This window comes from Chelonia mydas, chromosome 9 (genome assembly GCF_015237465.2).
Source record: "Chelonia mydas isolate rCheMyd1 chromosome 9, rCheMyd1.pri.v2, whole genome shotgun sequence".
Classification (NCBI taxonomy): Eukaryota; Metazoa; Chordata; order Testudines; family Cheloniidae; genus Chelonia; species Chelonia mydas.
The window spans coordinates 37,546,849-37,567,362 of NC_057855.1; the positions used below are offsets into that span (position 1 = coordinate 37,546,849).

Below are 20,514 nucleotides of genomic sequence, written 5' to 3' on the forward strand. Positions count from 1 at the left end.
TCAGTACTTGTTGAGAAGATGGGTCTATCATAAGGTTGGCACTTAAATAGGGTATTAATGGTCTCCACAATAAACAAAGCTATGAAAGGTAGAAAGCCACCGATTTAACAGTCATGCTCTTCATTCCTGAATTTCTCTTTCTAATCTGTGAGGATGCCAATTTTAGACATTTTTTCCCCTTTCTAAATTCCACTCTGGCATAGACAGGTGTAATTCCCACTCAAGTCAATGAGAGTTGCTCTTGCTTACCCTGTGTGTCTCTTTCACTGTTTTTTAGCAAACAGTGCACACATTATAAGCTGGTATGAGGTACTTTTGTGTTGTTTATATTGCCTGTTTGATCAAGATTATTAATGGTTTGTGATTGGGAGGATTTTACAAAAGAGAGATGATTAGCATAGACTGTCCGGCTTGAGATCTGTCTAAGTAAATGACCCTGAATAATTTAGACTGTTGTGCCACCCAAACAAGGTCTGATTGATTGATAGTTTGGCATGGCCTAAAATATTCCTGAAACAGCTGCTTTTTAAGACAGTTTATACCAAAGGAGCTTAGAGTTAATGAGAACAAATTTAGCAAGATGTGTGATGGAAGTGCCTGCTTTAAAAAGACTCTCTCTAGTTTAGGTTATCAAGAAATCAAAAGAGCCTTACTTCAAACAGCAAACACCACTTAGTTTGTCTTTACATTCACCTCTTCTAATTGAATTTAGTGCACTTCTGTATTTCCTCCAGAAAGTATATTGTTTTTAAATTACCATTTCAGTCCTATTACTCAAGCCCCCTGCTTCTAATGCTTTGTGACAGTTATCAACATAATGAACCATAATGAAATGATGAACAGTGGAAACTCAATGTGGATTCCACTAGTGCTGTGTGACTGTGTTGTTAAAATTTGAATGTAAATTAAAATAACACTGTCCTTACTTGTTTCCAAGGTCAAGGTTTAAAAAAAGGTCTGTAAGGTCTAAACACTTTAATCTTGCAAATGTTACTTTCTCATATATGTCCTTGATTCTATCCTCTGTTACACTTAAAATATCACAAAGATAAACATTGGCCTACATTTTCAAAAATGTGGGTGCAGTTACATACCTATTTGCAAATACATTCACAATAACTCTGCATGCGAATGACTAATTGCACATAGAGCTGGTCATCTGAGCATGTATTTAGTATATTTACTACAATTGCTAACATTTTTGCATAAAGAACACACACATACATTTTTTCTTAAACTTAGCCCTTCATTGTACATCCAGACAAATTCTGATGTCACCTCTTCTAATTGTATATAATTTGAGGTCAACTGCTGGTGCAGAAGAACCGGATAGTAGGGGAAAACCTGTGACCATGGAAGTGGTAGTGTGTTGCAGGCAGCTTTAGCATGGACTTCTCCATATTTTCTTCCCAGGGTTTCCCCCACACTTTTTCTAGAAATGCAGTCTGAGGCCTTCAATGAGAAGTTGTACCATATGCTATGAGAGAGCAAATGAGGACCAGTGTAAATGACATTGAAACCTATACAAGAGACCACCCTTATTTGGCACCTTCCTGTCATAAGAGACTGTGTTTCCCAATGTAATAATTCTGCCTCACCTTATTAGAAGGCCATAATTAAACAACTGATTTTATTATTCCTTTAAGACAGATTTAATTATATGAAATGCTGCCTCATCTTTTAAGGAACAATAACCCATAACCGTATTGTGTAGCACTTCCTTCATACCAACCGTTACCTTGAAAAACTTTTTAGGGTAAAATATTACAGTTGCAAACTTATACAAAAATAACGGTGGCAGGAGAAAGAATTGTTTTTAGCAGAGGCAATAGGGAAGAGTAGTTTGGGGGATTTTTTTGATTTTGTTTTTAGATGAGATTTAGAAATATGTCATCAGTTAGCTGCAGCTATAATGGAAGGGATTTTGGATGACAGGAATTTCAGAGGAGAAGGCTCTCTCTCCACAAACACTGTGATTGGATGAAGGGACTGAGGAGAGGCTAAGTGGGAGGAGGGTATGGGACAAGAGAGGGGGTCGACTCACTGGAACAAGTCTATAGAACATTTTAAAAACAGAGAGGGCATTTTTTGGACCAGATCTTGATGTGAATGGGGAGCCAGAGGAGTTGTACAAGGCTGTGTATTAATTACAGTTAAGGCTAAAATCAACAGTTCATTAAAGGCAAGAGTCCCTTGAGATATTAGCCAGCTTCTGCCTCTCTTTCTCCATATCTTTAAATTAGTACAGACATTTACTAGATTAATTTGGGACTCTGATTTGGCGCAGTACTGAAGTCCATACTCAGGCAAAATTCCCATTGAAGTAAATCAAGTTTTGCCAAAGTAAAGAATTCAGCGGTTTGTTGCAGTGTTATGACCTATTTTTCCAGACTGGACTTTTTCCTATCCAATATCCAGAGAACCTTTTGCCGCTGTAATGGGTTTCATTGCTTTTAATCTAAAAAGCAATTGGATGGATAGTTGCTCTTATCTGCAGTTAAGCTAGTTAGAGAAGATGTGGTTGTGCTTCTTTAGGCTGTCTGAGAGCATGAGTTGCCACACATGCTGGTTTAGGAAGGTCAATAGTTGTTACTAGAGTAGCTATTGGTGGGGGAATTCAGAGAGCCCACACAAAGGTGACATGTGTGTCTCAGACCTCCAATGGAACATTAATAATTAGAGCTCTGCAGTAACTAGCTTAGCTTCAGAGAAGTGGAGATATCAATTGCATTGTTCTTTAAATCAAAGAAACCAAGTCTTACGTATCCAGTAACCAAAGGGGAAGAGGTCTTTTGGCATGTCAATGGGAAATAATGCATGCCAGGAAAATGTACATTTCTATCATGGGCCCAGTTCCAAAGGTCCTAGTCAGGCAAAACTCCCACTGACATCAAAGGGAGTCTTGCCTGAGTAAAAACTTTGGAATCTGGTCCTTGTGTATCAATCAAATATCCTGGTGAATCTATTAAAAACCTGAACTAATATTAATCTGTGCCCAAAAAGAAAGGAAAGTAGCTGATGATTGATATCTCAAGTCGTTGTTACATTTAGTGGACTGTTGACTTTAGCCCTCACAGTTGTAAAAACACATAGCCTATAATGATAAATGACCAGGAATGTCCATGCAGTTAAGAAGCAACCATTGCCGTAAATGGCAGCCCTTATGTAAACTAGCCTGCAGCAACCAGAGAGCTGTCCACAACTGCTGAAAGAAAGCAATTAGTGGTAGCAACATATACAACTGTCAGGGGAAAGCATGGGCTTTATTTCAGAGTCAAAACTTACACATCCCAAGTGTTTACTCTGTGTTATAACCTGTCTTTCAGATGGAGAGAGATTAACAACAAAGGCTTATCTGAAGGGCTTCACAGCCCAGACACTGAAGCATTATTGACAGCTCCAAAGTTGTACATGATTAATGAAGCTTTATAAAATAGAAAGAGGAGAACCAAGGTGCTTCTTCTTGAACTCTTGTCCTTGCACCAGTTTCCCCAGTGTTTCAGTGAGGCAGCAACAGGAGTTTAAAGGAATTTATCTTATTATTTATTTGAGGGTTTTTTTCTGTGCACCCAGTTGGAAACACTGCAATCTGCATTCGTGCTTGACCTTTGTCTCTAGGGAGTTCAATTTTAGACTTGTGATGGATTAAAAAAAATACTATTAGGGTTAAAAGACGCTGGGTTCTGGGAGCTGTTCTAGATATGAATCTTTCTCCTCTTTGCATCTCTTTATATAGTCCTTTTTATTCTTGCTATATCATATGCAATGTCTGGCTTCCAAACCTCATACAATACAATAGAAGATGTATTTGATTTTTTATGACTTATTGTACAATGAATAATATGCATCCAGTTAGGTTTTCTTGCCATTAGAGGAGCTGACATCTGGACATTTACTCCCAGATGCCTATGGTGCAAAGTTGTTCCTGTATCTTATCAAAAACTTCAGGGCTTTCCTATAGTTTACTCAAAGTCAAGTTGCTGATTCGAATCAGTCCTATTCATACCAGGTCCCTTTTAGATTACAGTGAGTCTTGGCTGGTCTTTTCTGTTGTATGACTCTGCTATGCAGTGGATTAGGCTCTCCTTCACATAGGGCTTACTCCTGAGGCATTGGGGTTGAGGACAGCCATCATCTTGCTGGATCAGGCCCATAAAATCATTCTGTAGAGCCTGAGCCAAAGCCCACGGAAGCCAGTCAGTCTTTGCATTGCCTTCATAAGCTCTGGATCAGGTCCATAATTTACATTTTGATGAATTTAGCCGTGTTCAATAAAACTTTCTTGGTTTAAAGATGAAGATTAGGCTTGCTTTAAACCACAGTGGGGCATCTTGACATCTTATTTTGTGGTAGGATCACAACAATCCTTATCAAGCTAAGGTCTGTCTTGCCGGTACCAGGATGCATAGATGATTCCCCCCCCTCCCCCAAGGATAGCACAGGGATCGTTAAAGAAGATAAAAGTCCTTTTTGCATGTGTGAGGTTTCCTAATGTTTGGTGGGAATTGCCAGTGAGTTACAGCTTCCTTTGGGCTTCATGCTACAAATTAGAAATAGACTGAATGCTGGGTGAGAACCCATTCAAAAGTAATAATCATCCATTGCACATTCTGCACGGGTATCATGATGGAGAAATGTTCTTTTACACACACATATACACAGTGAATGAATGGATTTGAATTCCAATGAGTGAAGGCCTGGTACTCAGGAACGTAATAGGTACTTAGGCCCACCTTTTTAAAGGTATTTAAGCATTGCAGCACTGAGCACTGCAACATCCAAGGCTCATTTTCAGAAGGATTTAGAAACTGAGTCCCATTGAACATGCGATACAGTCTCCTCAACCAGTTAGATGCTACAATGAGCAGAGCAGCACCTAATACCTTTAAAAAATCTGAGCCCGGGTGCTCTCAATGCCTGCTGACCTCCCAGAAGGCTCTCTGCATAGGAGGCACTCAGCACCTTACAGGATACAGCCTTTTGCGGTTTTAGGCTCTGCACAGCAATAGCTGGTTTTCATTTCACACTGTATTGTGTGATAGGAGTCAAACTGGAAAGACGAGCTTCTGTTAGGGCCTGATCCACAATCCACTGAAGTCAGTGGAAAATCTCTTGTCTAATTTAGTAGTCCAGTTAGGAATCCCCACCTCTTTTAAAAGTGACTAACAGAAAGAGTGCCTTGTTTTAAAGACACTAATGTCAGTGACTGCGCAGGTGTTTAAGATAAAGCCTGGCCTTGTGTGGTGTATATTTGGAAAACCTCCATTAACAGGTCTGTGGAGAGCGTGGGTTTCTGTTTGCTTTTTTAATAGAACTGCACCCACGCACATGCATTCTTTCAAGATAATAAACAAAATCTTAGCCCTGGTTGGTAGTAAACAGAAATTGTTACCATCTGATTGCTTGTGGTATCAGTGTAGTCCCTGATGGGAATGTGTCGCAATCACAAAACCCACCAACACAGGTACCCTTATAGACACCCTCCGCAGAGAGGCCAAGGACTGAATTGGTACAGAGAAAGGCACGCCCTGCAGCTTCTTGTGCTGATCCCTCTAGTAACAGGGCTGAGTCACTACAGCAGGGCAGTTGGGGCAAGCTTGCACAGCTACTCTTCTGTGGCTAAATAGACATTAGTTGTCAGTGCTATCAATCTAGCACCTCTCACAAGCACTAAATTCACTTTAAAAGCATTAAGAGGCATATTTCCCCTGGATGTTAAACCCATGCTGGATCCTAGAATTGATTTTTTCTTTTTATCTAATACAAAAAGCATTACTAAAATACCCTATAATGACTATTCAGGTTCATTAAAAAGAAAACACTTTATCTTAAATGCTTTGTCCACGTAAATCCAAAGAAAAAGGGGAAAAATAAAACCTCTCCATAGCTTTTGTGTAAGAGAAAGCCCTTCAGGAGTCTTGGTAAAAAAGGTGTATGTCATCACTGGATAAAACACCCCCGCACGTACCATCCACATTAAAAGACCATCCAGAATTTCAGAATGTTGGTTGTTTCATGATGGAATGCTGACATCTTGTCAGGCTGAGGCAGCTTTGATGGCTTGAGACCCATGCTATAAATTTCTCATTTTGCGGCGTCTCACTATGCAGAACAACAAAGTGGCTCAGGAGCTGCTTTGCTGGAATCCTTTCTTTCTTTTCTTTTGCTGTCCTTTAATCCAAACCTTCTAACCAAGTATTGTTGCTGGACTAAATTATCTGGTCTAGTGAAAACAGTATTTCCTATGCCAAACAAGTCTATCTGGGTCCAGTCGTGGAAAGGTATAATTGAATTTACTGTCTGCACACACCCAGGGAGGTTTTCAGAGAAACACCTTGTTGGGCAGAACACTAATAAAAATGCAATATGTAAAATCCCTGCTATTAAAACCTTAGTCATAGCAAGAACTCACATGCAATCACCTAAAACAATGTATTCAAATTTCTAACCCTAATGCACCCGTGCTAATTATTTCTCAAGGCTTTTAAGGGCCATGTAGGTCAGGGAGGATTTACAGCAGCACAGAGACAGGGTAGGTTGGGACTCTGAAGGTATGTCTGTGTGAAGTGCCAGACTGTGCCTGTATGTCACAGATCATGGTAGTGGGTAGTACTAAGAGGCACTGCCCTGGTGGGAACACCTCAGGTCAGCATAGTGCTTCCAAGATTGCAGTCATGGCGCCACCCTTTGACAAAGTGTAGTATTCACTTTCCTCCATGCACACAGGTTCTGTTCTGCTGTCCTGTAATGGGGTCGTGGTCCATTCTTTACTCCTTTTGGGGAGTCCTGTACCAGCAGTAGTGCTAGATTTGCACAGTCCTGGTACATTTGGGTGCCAGGACTGTGCCAGGTCCCTGAGCCAAAAGGGGAATGGTGCCTTTCCTTTCCCTTGTGCATGCATGAAGGACTGGGCATAATCAATCCCTGTGTGAGGAAGCCGTGGCAGGAGCATTGATCCAATTGCATGGATTGTTCTTTGCACCACTTGCCTTTTGCAATGGTTTAGCACACTCACAGAGCAACACTTTTTTCTGACAGAATCATTTTGGCACGTGCACACAATGGCATCTCTTCTGGTTGTGTGTTAGGTGGTTCAAGGTTAGGGACAACATTAGTCATCTGACAAGTATCATTTCTGTATTAAACAAAAACTCTTTCTAAACAGAGAGCTTTGTAGTGCTTTTCTGGAAAATTGATAGACACAATGCAGTGCGATGAAATGTACCTCTCCTGCTACGCTCAAGATCCCCTGTTTGCTTCAAGTTACCTCATGGGTTAGACTGATGTAGAGTGGCTGTTGTGATGTGGAATTTATGGGGTCCAAGAAGTAGTAAAATTCAAAACTTCCCTTCCCTCTTTGTCTGTGGAACATGCATTATTATGCTTCCTGCACCTGCGGCTATTAGAAAAGCACCATAAATGACTAGATACGATAAAATCTCAAGAATTGGCAACACGGCAGAGAGCCATCACCCTAACCCCTCCTGTCCCGTATCCAAACCTTCCTCCATGAGGAACCCCTATGAATGCAGCTGTCTGGCCTGCAGAAGGTGCCGTTTCCCTGTGTGATCCCAGTAGCATGTTTGCTCCCTCCACTTGCTTTGCAGTGGAAAAACACTGGCTTCACTCTATTTAGGGCCCTCTGTGTCCATGAAAGGATTTTTCCTTGTGTCATTTTAAGGGTATTTTCTTCTGACCTGGCACAGGAAGCTCTAGGCATGTCCGAAACAAAGGATGTGCTGATCGCAGATGAGATAGGAAAAATGCCCTGTGTTTTATAAAAGAGACTGAAACTAAGCTTGTCAATCTGAAAACTCTGCCCACTCCTAATTCTTATAGCTCCATTAGCAAATATGCTTCAGGAGGAAAGGAAATTGCCTTTCCCCTCCCCTTAATGTCAGGCCATCATTGGGTAACTCCCCTGCATCTTCCTTTTCATGCTGGAGGTGGTGTGCTCATCTCTGCGACCTGCAAGCATCTGCTTCCCTAGTTTTCCGCTTCATTGCTTCTCTGTTTAGACACTGCCGTGCCCTGTCCCACATACTAATTACTGACTTTTTGCTTCTGAGGAGCTTGATTCATTGTGGCATATTTTCCCACGTGAAACTGGACACAGAGCCTTGGAAAAGCTTCTTAATGCTTTAATGGACTTCAGAGTAACTCTAGGTTTAACCCAAAAGTTGCTGCAGTGTCTGAGCCAGAGGCAGCTGTTTAGGATATTTGAAGTATATTATAGGCCAGACTGTACAAACCTTGCTCATATTCAGTATCTTACTTCATGAATGCCCCCCACTGAAGTCAGTGGGACTTTTTGCAGAGTAAGGTACTACTTGTTGAGAGTAAGGGTTTTATAAGCTGGTCCTTTTTTAAGCAGCAAAGCACTAATCAGACTCGCCTTAATGGCAGCCCTTCTCATGGCTCTCTAGACATGCAAACAAGATGGGGTAGATGCTATTGAAGGTGGCGGGGTTATGCTATTGAAAGTGTCGTGGCAAGTCTGTCGAAAATGTCTCACTTTAAAACACTTTGGCATTTCCGCGAAGCCAGGAGCTGTGTTTGTCCAGGGCTTAGTCCTGCGAGGTACTGAGCATTTTTTGGGATGCATTGATCTTCATGGGTGTTCAGCTCCGTTAGCAGGCAAGAGTGGGATCTGATTGCCGTCGGTTTATTGGGATGTATTTCTGCTGTTTGTTTCTGTATGCTTTTTTATTTACTTTCCAAAAGACATTTTAACTTTAATTCTCTTGTCATGATGAAACTGCTGGAAGGTAGTACGGCAAAATTTCCCACAAGACAGAAATACTGAGGGACAAATGCTGTCACCCTGTGTGTGTAGCTTGAGCAAATGGGCTTTGTGTAAAGGAGTTTTGTGATTCTGGAGGGTGAATGGGAATCCTCCATTTTCCCATAGTTCAGTGCCCAACCAGTAGTTCTGTGGCTGTTACTGCAGCTCATGGCTACAATGGTGTCCTGGACCACTGCCTTCACCCTTAGTACATTCAGGGGCTATTCTGACCAGTGGATCTGAATACTTGTATACCCACTGGATATGCTTTTTTCCTTGCTTGATTCCGAAACATCCCCCTTCATGGAGTTTTACATCAACTTTTACAGAGAGGAAGGATGGCTTTGTGGTTAAGGCATTGGACTGGAACCCAGGATGTCTGGGATCAATCTGTCTCTGACTCTGCAGAACACTTCCTGTGTGACCTAGGGCACCTCACTTGATTGGTTATGCCTCAGTTTCCTCACTATAAAATGGAGATAATACTTATTCCTTTTTTCTACCTTCTGTCACGGCAGGAGCTATCACTTACTGTGTATATGTACAATCCAGATCTTAAAGTGCTGAGGTCCTGATCTCAACTGGGGCCTCTAGGTGCTACCATAGTACAAATAAGAAATTATAAATAAAAACCTGCATGGAGCACTGCTCTGTGGTGAACAAAGAGTGCAGACTACCCCTTGCAGAGGCTTCCTGTGGCCTGACCGCTTTACTTATTGGACCCCACCAATTCCACTGCCTTTCAGGCCCAGAAGTAGAAGGTTTGTCTCTGAGAGAGAAGCAATGTTTCACAAGCTGGATTGGATCCAAGGGGTTGCTCTTTAATTATTACTGTGTGAGGTGCTCAGATACTAGGGGGATGGAGTACCTCGGTACCTTAGATAGATAAATAGATCGATCTAGTTTCTGTATCTACGATCTTTTTCCTTTACCCACCTGCCTCACATGCTAAAGACCCAGGACTGGATGGCCCCTTTCTGTTCGTAAAACTCATACTGGCTTCATGAAATGTTTCAAGTGTGGGCTGAGGATATGACATGACCCTCACAATCTCCCCTTCCTTAAAGGAGGATACTGCCCCGACAGTCTGCTCCAAAGCTGAGACCACCTTATCCCTGTTGAGTCTGGGCAAGCAGATCAAATCTGTCCCTTTACCATCCTTTAAACTGCGTCATCCCTTCACTGTTACCTTCTGCTACAATTGAGTTGCTTTGCAGTGTCAATAATGTAATACTACTTCAGCTCTGTTCATTCAGTTTGCGGCCATTGCCTGATGGGTGTTTCTATCTCTTTGCCACCTGTCAAATTATGATTATTTTATTTTATACACATCACAAGATTGGCTGAAATTTTTCAATTTTTTCAAAAACAATTGTTTTTTCTAAAACAATTGATGAATTTTTAAAAACCATGAAAAATGTGAATGGAATTTTTGTGTTTTTTTTTCTCCTGCCTCCCTCCATTTCCCTGTAGAGATGCATCCGATGAAGTGAGCTGTAGCTCACAAAAGCTTATGCTCAAATAAATTTGTCAGTCTCTCAGGTGCCACAAGTGCTCCTTTTCTTTTTGAAATTTTTTTGAATTTCTAAATGTTGATGAACTAACATAGTTTGAGAGAGAGAATTTTCAGGAAAAGTTGTCAACTTTTTTCCCATTTTTTGACTAGCTCTAAAAGTCCTATTTTAAATTGGGACCTTCTAGAAAAGGGTTCCTCCCCAATATCTTTTGGGGTCATAAAATGTAAATCCGAGACTGTTAAGCACGTGATCATGTCCTTCAGAGAATATCCTAGTCAATTACCAACTTTCTTTCTTACTTTCTGCCTACCTTATTCTCCCTGCAGGTACATTTGCATCAGAGACAGCATTCTTCCTTATTTCCTGTTCTCAGTTGTTTCTGTAATTTCGATGTGCTTTGTTAAGTAGCTACTGTGTTCCACCCCCCAGAAGTGGCTGCATTTCACCGGTTGGTAAAGTGTTCCTTACGGTATAAAATCCTTTACCTACCTCACAGGGTGTTCTGAGTTATTCTTGCCAAATCTAAGTTTTCTAAAATTATGAGTCTGAACTCAAAAAATTATGAGGTCAGCTTTAAAATCATATATGATTTAAAACTTACTTTTTGGATGTTCCTGTTACTTTTGAGCCTGTACAGGAAGACACCTGCCTTAAATACATAAATAAAAATGCAGGCCTGCCCATTGGCTACTAGGTAGGGGTCTCAGAGTGGCTTCAGTCTAATTGGTAACAGTGGGATGTGGCAGCCGTCTTTCCACGAGTGAAAGATATAAGGAGGTGGTGGCCATCTTGACTGAGGACTGCCTGAGGCGTTATTCCCATTATACATAATGGGGAACTCTGGTGATGTTGAATAAACACAAAAGTTTGTGAGTTTGATGCTGCCATCAGGAGATCACAAGAGACTTAAAAAAATCCATAATATTGTAAAATCTGTGATAAAACTTATGATAAAATATCAAGAGTTAACTTTGGTTAATGTCTAAAAAATGCTTTGTGCTCCTCAGAGGGTATGGTCATTATTTAGTAACGAGTTAATTTTTCATCTTCATCAAGGGACCAATAAAGTGAGATATACTGCACAGTCTCCGCTATCATTGACTGCAGTGGGAGCTGGGGCACTCAGCCCCTCCTGGAGACAGAGTTTTGAGATGCCCTGAAGGAATATTTTCACATGTTTTTAAGAAAAGGCATTTTTGTTTTCTAGGCCCTCCATCTGCTCCCCTGAACCTGATTTCCAATGTCAATGAGACGTCAGTGAACTTGGAGTGGAGTGCCCCTCAGAACAGTGGTGGCCGCGACGACATCTCCTACAACGTGGTGTGCAAGAGATGTGGGGCTGGTGACCTCAACCGCTGTCGGTCATGTGGCAGCGGTGTGCACTTCAGCCCCCAGCAGAACAGCTTGAAAACCACCAGGGTCTCTATTACTGACCTTCTGGCCCACGCTAACTACACCTTTGAAATCTGGGCAGTGAATGGGGTGTCTAAGCAAAACCCCAGCCAGGACCAGGCTGTCTCAGTCACTGTGACGACTAACCAAGCAGGTAGGCCTCTAAATGCACTCTCCTCCTCTTCCTCTCCCATCTGCTTTTTGCAAATGCCTTGACTTCAGTTCATGTCTTTGTAATTAAATTAATGAAGAGAACCCAAAATATAAAGTGCTGAGCCGGATCCATATTTTCAGGCTCATTTATATGGAGTAATGTTAATGTTCAAAGGTAAGCTGTGGGTAGAAAAACAGAAGGGTTTGATTAGGACTTTTAGGTACAGCCCTGCAGCAGCAGTGCCCCCCTCCCAGTGCAGCACTTTATTGGTGCATGATACTGGTCTGTCCATAGTCTCACATTGTTGGGTATTGCTAAGGGGGTGGAGCTATGGCCCTGCTGCCTCTCTGCATCCTGTGGGAGAGACCCTAAAGGTGGAAGTGATTAGGATGGGAGATAGAGGGGGAGTAATCTGCACTTCCCTAAGCTTTGCCTGGCACTCACATGGGCTATTCAAGGATCAGGGGTATTAACTCTTTGCACGCTTCTCCTACACTGTGCACCTTTATACATGGAAAGCAGAATTTGGCCTATTGTTAAATATCTTCATAACCAAGTTACTAACAACATTTCCGTTTATCAAAACTGAAGTAGTTTTTTAATATCAAAATGAACCATTCACCATTTATGCTATTTTGTTTGCTTTTTTGCTTGTCATCCTGCCAAGACAGTGAAACTTAATTTGTAAGTTTCATCTCTGTTTAGGCTATATTCCATTCCACTTTTTGGTTTTGGTTCTATTTGCTTGACTTTGCAGTACTGCAGAACTACAGTATTCAGTTCAGATTCTGTTTTTAAATTTTAATTTAAAGAAAACTCTTTTCATTCAGACACAGCCAAAGTTTCAAATACAGCCTCCACTCTGGAAGTGTGTGCGCAAAATTATTTACATATGCACTTGCATTTGTACAACTCAGATCTCTAGACATCATGCTACCAGACCGTCAGATATATGACCTGATCCAGCAGGGTGCCAAATGGCGTCAACTCTCATTAAAGTGAAAGGGACGCAACACCTCTAGGAATGGGTCCATAATTACCATTTATGTACAGAATCATGGTTTTGTGTACACGCTGTTGTATAAATATCTAACCAGTTAGAAATACACTTACTTATGCAGGCAAAATTACAAATACAATTTTAGAATTGCGGTTCCTTTGAAAATTTGGTCCTGTATTTTTTTTGTAGAACCTTTTAACTGATGATATTCCCTTAAATTGTGATTTCAAAATGCAAACTATTAATTTGGCCAGGACTAACAGAAAAAAGGACTGACAGAAAACACAGAGAGAATATTAGGAGCGAGCTTTGGGAGAGCATTACATACAGAATATGAAACACCAAGGTTGAGGACTGCAGTCGGATTTGTGTTTTGTGCAGTGAATGCTTAGCAAAGAAACCGCTTTTGATTTTTTTGGCATGTGTGGGGGTTAGTGGATGCATGTATGCATGAATAATTAAGTGGGATCCATCTCCTGTGTGAAAAATTCTGCCATCTTATGATTTAATATTCAAACCGGAATCTGATTGAATATGCAAACCAGAATTGATTTTGTTTATTATCCACGGGTAACAGTTCTTCACATCAGGAGGTATGTATTTTTGCCAGTATTTCCTGCTGTTAGTCTATTAAATGCTTCAGGAGGCCAGGGAAAACTATGCTAGTGTGAATGAAAAGGAACTCAAAGATGCCTGACTGCCCCCTCTGCACTTACACTGGGCATATAATGTCCTAGGATAGCCATGTGAAAAGTAAGAACTTGTGGCCCAAATCTACAAACCTTTCCTCCCAGGAGTTAATCCTTACATATGCAAACAGTCCCTTGACTTCAGTGGAACTGCTTGGTTGAGTAAAGGTTTGCAAGGTTGGGCTCTTGGGTTTTACAAGTAGTTATTCATGTAATCATTGTAAATGGGAGTCTGGAGTGCACTAAAATTCCTATGGCAGCAATTTTCTGTTGTAATATTTCATTATAAAGAGACACTGCCGTGGTTAAATATATAACCATATATATATCCATCCACAGGGCATGTTTTTGCTCTCACACCATTTTCACACCAGTGTAACTGCCTTGATTTCACTGGAGTTACTCCTGATTTACACTAATATACATTAGATTAGACTCAAGACCCTACAGTAAAAAAGCTGTTTGGCTAATAAAACTTTAGCTGTTAAAACTGAAAGAATTTAAAACACCTTATACATTTTTTGCTATGTATCCTAAGACATTCCCACACTTGACAGAAGAAAAAATAGATGCACTCCATGAACATGACTCTTTACTCACGTGAACAGCCCTCTTGGGTCAAATCCTGAGGTCCTCACTCAAGCAAACACTCTGTGACTGCATATGGACTGAGTATATTAAGTGACTGAGCAGAATCCGGGGAGTGGGGCGGGGGAGCTGCATGTTAAGTGTGCAAGTACCTCCTAAGGGCATTCGGATATGCCATTCTCAGAAAATGTTTCATTACTAACTACAAAATGTGCAATTTCCTGAAATCTCAGAGTAGATTTTTAAATGTTGATATAAAAATGATCTCTATGTGTGAGCCTCTTTAGGAGGGAGCATGTGGGGGCAGATGGAAGGCACTGGGAAATCAGTATATTTATTACTGTACGTGATATGAGCTTGAAGATAGGTACTGCAGCTACAGAAGAGGTACAGTTGAAGGGCACAGGTGCTTTCTGTTTGCTTTTGCCATTTTACTCAACTCAACTGAGACACTGAACTACGCTATTCACTTTTGTCTATATATATTTTTTTCAGTTAGCAGCCCTTCTCAATTTCCAGTGCTGCAGGAAAATGTTTATATGAAAATAAACACAACTTTTGTCATTGATTTTTTTTGCGGGGGGAGGGGAGGAGAGAAGTATATTGAAAAATGTACTAGTCCTAGATCCTGCTTTCTTAAAAGACCCTGTTTCTTTTTTTTTTTTTTTTTAAGACTAAATTTCAGGTCTCAAACCAATTGAAAATCTCTCTTTAATGTTAAAAATAAAACTTCAGCGTTGTGACATTTTAAGAATTTTGGCAGTAGAATTCAGCTCAGCTTTCTGCACATTGGTTATAAAATGATACTTTTTTTAGTACCTGGGAGACTGACACACAGGACACTTCCCCGCATTTAAACTTGGAAATATAGATATATTTTAAAGAAGCAAAACATGAAATGGGATGTTGTTGAAACCTACTGGCAGTGTCATTATTGCAGCGAGCACAACAAATGACTGGTATCAATGTTTTCTAGCACCCGTGGCGAATTTGGCCTGCTGTCTATGTTCATGACCAAAGAAAATCACAATTAGTTCATCATCTAAAAGTCAAGTGAAAGTACTGTGGAAGACCTGCAGGGACACCATTCTCATACCGTGCCAAAAGAGGCTCTACCAGGAGGTTGACTGAATGACACACAAATCTCAGAGCCTTATTTTTTCCCAGAGGATAGTGCTGCGAAGCTGTTCAAAATTAAAAGTAAATCTCTCAATAAAGAGACCTTTCATGACAAGCAGGAAGCCTTTGTTTCATGGAGGGGGGCACAGTACAGTTTATATTTTTATTAGAATACAGCCTAAGCCATTTAGGTCTCAAACCTGACAGCCCAGTTCACTGGGAATAGTCCTTGATCTGTGTGTATGGCCGCATAGCGTGGTGAGGGCAGTGTTCTGGATTGATGCTGAAGCAGTTCATGTGGAAGGAGGGTCAACAGGAAACAAACAAACTTCAGATGAGATTTAAACTAGAAGATCATTATGCTGCTTTCCTTCCTCCCTCCTTTTTCGGTTTCATTTTATGAGGGGCAAAGCTCTCTTTTCAGTCCTTTTCTCAAAGAAATTATATGGCTGATGTTTATGAATAGACATAAACAGGTCAACTGGTGATTTGTTACCTTGTTAGGTTACCTTCGGCTCAGTTTCTCCTTAGGTGGACCATGGCAGCTAGATGGATACAGGATATGCCAATTAGGACAGAAATACTGTATAAATAAACCGACCTGGTCTTTTCCCTCATCACACCAGACTGTGGATGTTTTAAAAAGTGCTGGTGATCAGAGTCAAGAACGGATCTTATGAATATCTCAGACTTTCTGTTCCTCTCTGCCTTCCCCCTCTCTTCCCCCAGTCTGTCTAGCTGTCTATTTGCCTGTCTCAAAAATGCTTCATGTCAGAGGATGAAAACTGTGGCAGATCATGCTCCAGTCTTTCTCCCTTCTCCCTTCCCCCCTCATATGCTCCACTGGTCCCTCAGCATCATACAGAACCCTGCCATTATTTGCCTTCCATTTTATGTAGTAACTATCAAGGTCTTAGAGTCATCAGTGCTTGGGCTGGACACCTTCCCCTGCAGCGTGGACCCAGATGAGCTGAGTATTCTTTGGAGCCTCATTTCAGTGGTAATGATCTTATCAAACTGTGGTGTCCATATCCATTCTAGATATTCAAGCTCAATATGGTGAAGGAAGAGGCTGACACTCTTTACCCCCACCCTCCATTTCCTTATTGAGGCACAATTACTAAAACAAAGAAAAATCTAAATGATCCTTTGGAAGGAGTCTTATGTAAACAACTAGAATTTTTCAAAATCAAAGAGAGCAGGGTGGTTTGTTTGCTTCCAAATGACTCACCATCTCGACAGGATTTTATGATAGAGGAACAAATTCTTATTCCGTCTTTTGGAGTAACTTATTTCAAAGCCGGGCTTTCCTTTCAGACATTGATTAGCATTCCACACACATTGCACCACGCAGCACAGAAAATGCATATAGGGTCCCATGTTCTGCCAGTCCGATTTAGACTGTGCAAAAGCAAATAAGGATCCATGGATATATTGTGCCCTCAGACAGTGTACACTGCATACATTGACAACAATAGAAGTTGCATGCAGAGATCAAGAGCGTGATGTGGCCCTTAGTTTGATTCCCATACTTGGAGCAAAACCTGCCAATGCCACTTAAGCTAAGGGCTTGTTCGTGTTTTCCATTTGAATACCAATGCCACTAAAACTAAGAGTCTGTCAGTGTTTCCATTTGAATACCCCCCTCTCCCTAGGTATTCATAACTCAGCCATAAAGAATTGCTCCACACTGAAATATAGAGATATATAAAGAGGTTGTTAATTTGCAGGAATTAAAAGAAGCAGCAGCAACATGGACCTGTAAGCACATGGACACACTTAGGGCTTGTCTACACAAACATTTAGTTTCCAGGAAGCTTGGGTGTGAATATACCCTGCAGTATCCTGCCATGCACTAACTGTCCATGTGGACCCTGCCGATGAGCATTAACATGCCCAAGGGTACTTTAATCTACTCCTGTTACAAAGCAAACAGTTAGTGCACAGCAGCAGAGTCCCCACGGACAGTTAGTGTAGTGCAGGGTATATTCACATCCCTGCTTGCCACAAACTGTAAGTGTTCTATAAAGTTCATGTCCATATGAAAATAAAATCAACTGATTCTTCAGATCTATCTGTCTAACTCAGGGGTGGGCAAACTTTTTGGCCCAAGAGCCACATCTGGGTGGGGAAATTGCATGCAGGGCCATGAATGTAGGGCCGGGGCCGGGGGTTGGGGTGCGGGAGGGAGTGTTGGGAGTGGGAGGGGTGCGGTGTGCAGGAAAGGTCTCAGAGCAAGGAGTTGGGGCAGAGGAGGGGTGCAGGATGTATGAGGGGGCTCAGGGCAGGGGGTTGGGTGCAGGAGGGTGGGGGTGCGGCAGGGGGATCAGGGCAGGGGGTTGGGGTGTGGGGCGCAGGGGTGGTGCGGGGTGCGGGCTCCAGCATCGCTTACCTGGCGTGGCTCCAGGGTGGCATCGGTGCCACGCTGCTGAGGCAGGCTCCCTGCCCGCCCTGGCCCCGCGCCTCTTCTGGAAGCAGCCGGCACCACGTCCCTGTGGCCCCTGGGGAGGGAGGAAAGGGGCCGGGGGCTCCGCGTGCTGCCCTCACCTGTGGGTTTCACACCCGAAGCTTCCACTGGCTGCGGTTCCCTGTTCCCGACCAACGGTTCCCTGTTCCCGGTGAATGGGAGCTTCAGGTGTGGAATCCACAGGTGAGGGCAGCACATGCAGCCCTCTGCGCCCTTTCTACCTCCCCAACCCCGGGGCCGCAGGGACATGGTGCCGGCTGCTTCCGGGAGTGGCTGCGCCATGGGGGTGGCAATCCTGTGGGCTGGATCCAAGGCATGCCTGTTTATGTGGGGGAGTGAGTGGTGGCAGGCATGCGGGCATGAGTATGTTGAAAATATTATTGAAAGGAAATTGAGTCAACGAAAGGAGTTTTACATTTCATGCTGAAAGTGGTGAGGGCCAAGGTGGCAGGAGTGAGCTCCAGCTCCTGTGAAAGTTCTCTCTTCTGTGCTCACAAGCCTCCACCTGTTGGCCAGCAGTTCAGCGTTCTAGTGGAATGTAGTTTTTCTGGAAGGTCATGGTCCCTTGAGGGAGCGGTGGTTGAACAGGTAGGGAGGGAAGGAGTGCTTTGACTATCAGGACAAGGATCTGAGTAGGGCTCCTCAGTGTGTGGAATGATGTATTCATGGGATGTGGTGTGGATGACCACAATTCCTCCAGGAACTAAGAACAGCAGGGGGTGATTATGCAGATTGTAGCACCTCCAGAGTAGTAACCACCACCTGGAGATGCTTAAATGTACTAGTTCAAACTGGATTTTCCAGAGACCAGCAGACAAAGAAAGGACTTTTAGATAAATAACCTGAGTTTAAACTGACTCAGGGTCTTCTTTCTGATCCTGCAGATGGACAAGTCTTTCTGTCCGGGGGGGGGGAGGGGGGGAATCCCGGCAGAGGGGTTGGAAGGACTGGACATGCACAGTCTCCATAAGACTTGATGGGTGACCTCTGGTAAACATCTAGCATGCATGCTATTTATTGTTTTTTAATGTGTTTTCTCTGTAATGCTTTCATTTTAAGAATTAATATGCTTGCTTATAAAGACCTGTGAGGTAAGTTCTAATTTCAGGCAATTACAGCTGTTCATAACCTCTGAGGAGAGAGCAGAGCACACACACAAGTCTTAAGATAGTGTGACTTGCTGGGGAACTCACATTGTAGGCAGGGAACTGTGCAACCTGGAAAATCCCTGGTCAGCAGGGAGACAGGTGGGGTCTCTACACTAGAAATGATCTATGAGGAGCTGGGAACCTTGAGTGGGTGCCCTTGGTGGACCACGGAGGGGGAATGCAGGTGCAGTTGGCCTGAGCTGTGTGTTGGCAAGTAGACAGGCTACTGCATTGTGTACCAGGTTTTTCAAGATGTGAATGAGCTGTGAATGACAATCAAGCCTGGAGGCAATGAATGAGTGGATTGCCATAGCTAGACCTTTTTTACCAGCCTGGCCCCACCTCCTACCATCTTCCTACCACCACAACCCCACCTTTCTGCACCACCCCTTTTCAGGTAGTTGCTCCCAATGGGCCAAAGGAATCAGGATCAAACATTCTACTGTAGGAGACTAGGATGACTGGCGTGGGTGTGGGTGTGTTACCTTCCTGCTTAGTGCTTCCTGCTCCTTGTTCCTGTTTGATTCCTGGTTCCTGCTTGCTGAACTCAGTGTTCCAGTTTTTCTTCCTTTATGCGTGTACATAACATTGGGGTGTGTGCAGTTACTCAGGGCCTGTAGCTCCAGACCTGCCATTTGGACTGTTGTTATGTTTTGTTCAGGCTGTTGCTGACTCAAGTGGCTCATGGTTATTACACGTTTTGATTGACCACCTACCTGTGTGTCTTGCGTTGATTTCCTTGTGTTTTGGAACTGCTGTTCTCGGGCACTGTTACGTTGACAAGGACTGTGCCAGCAACAGAGACCTTTGCATGACCACACAAAATAGGGAGGAAGCTTCTTACATAGACCCTGCTTTGCATTGAGACAATACGGTCCCTTTAGGATGGCTCTGCTCCCCAAAAGAGTGAGTTAAAGTGACTGTTGGAGAATATCTGGGTCATGCCAGAGGCCCCGTGCATGAGACATGTGCTTCCCCCGGCCGTTGTGCTCTTGTTGTGCTATGGGTTGTGGCAGAGTTGGCAAAGTACCATTCCAGAGTCATGAAAAGAGGGGATTGGAAATGAGAGGTGTTTTATGTTAAAGGAGGTGGAGCAGTCTCCTCAGCAGAGTATCACTCCTGAACTCTGTTGGAAAGGAGATTCCAAGCTAGTGAAGGGAAGACTTGGAGAAGGGGTGACATGGTGAGAGTGGCAGATGCTGAATCCTTTGCAGCAGGATTTGGTAGAGATTCAAGTACATTATATGTATTTTTTTTAAAATCTAAACTTCTGTGAATTTTTAACACTTGCAATTCATCTACTAGGCGTAAGCAACAACCTCTTTTTTATTTTTAATTGAACATGTTGAGGGAGACCCTCAGCACGTGTAAATTGTCCTAGCTTTATTGAAATTAATGGATAATTGACATGAACTGAGAGTCTCCCCATTCTCCCCCTCCCCCCATATTGTCTCTCTGGGAAGGTTTTGCTTTTGCATGTTTGAAGGTTTGTAACGCACTGCGTTACCATAAAGAGTTTTAAGGCAACACATGTAATGGATTTGAGGAAACCACAGAACTTTCAAATGACTGTTGCAGGAGAGATCCACAAAGAAATAATCCCAACACGTAAATGAAGAAATTACATGGAAGGAAAAAATAAGTGGTTAGGTAAG

General features: G+C 42.6%; 1 protein-coding gene across 3 annotated transcripts in view; it reads left to right on the top strand.

The window, feature by feature from the left end:
* Positions 1-20,514, top strand: part of EPHA4 (EPH receptor A4) — a 125,303-nt gene that overhangs the window by 57,571 nt on the left and 47,218 nt on the right. For 2 of the 3 annotated variants that reach the window (XM_037908802.2, XM_043522580.1), the window contains exon 5: positions 11,510-11,848. In XM_037908802.2, coding sequence (XP_037764730.1) covers positions 11,510-11,848 — 339 coding nt within the window. Of the gene's footprint in view, positions 1-11,509; positions 11,849-15,101; positions 15,404-20,514 lie in introns of those variants that run through there. The other variant, XM_043522581.1, reaches the window with a different exon arrangement.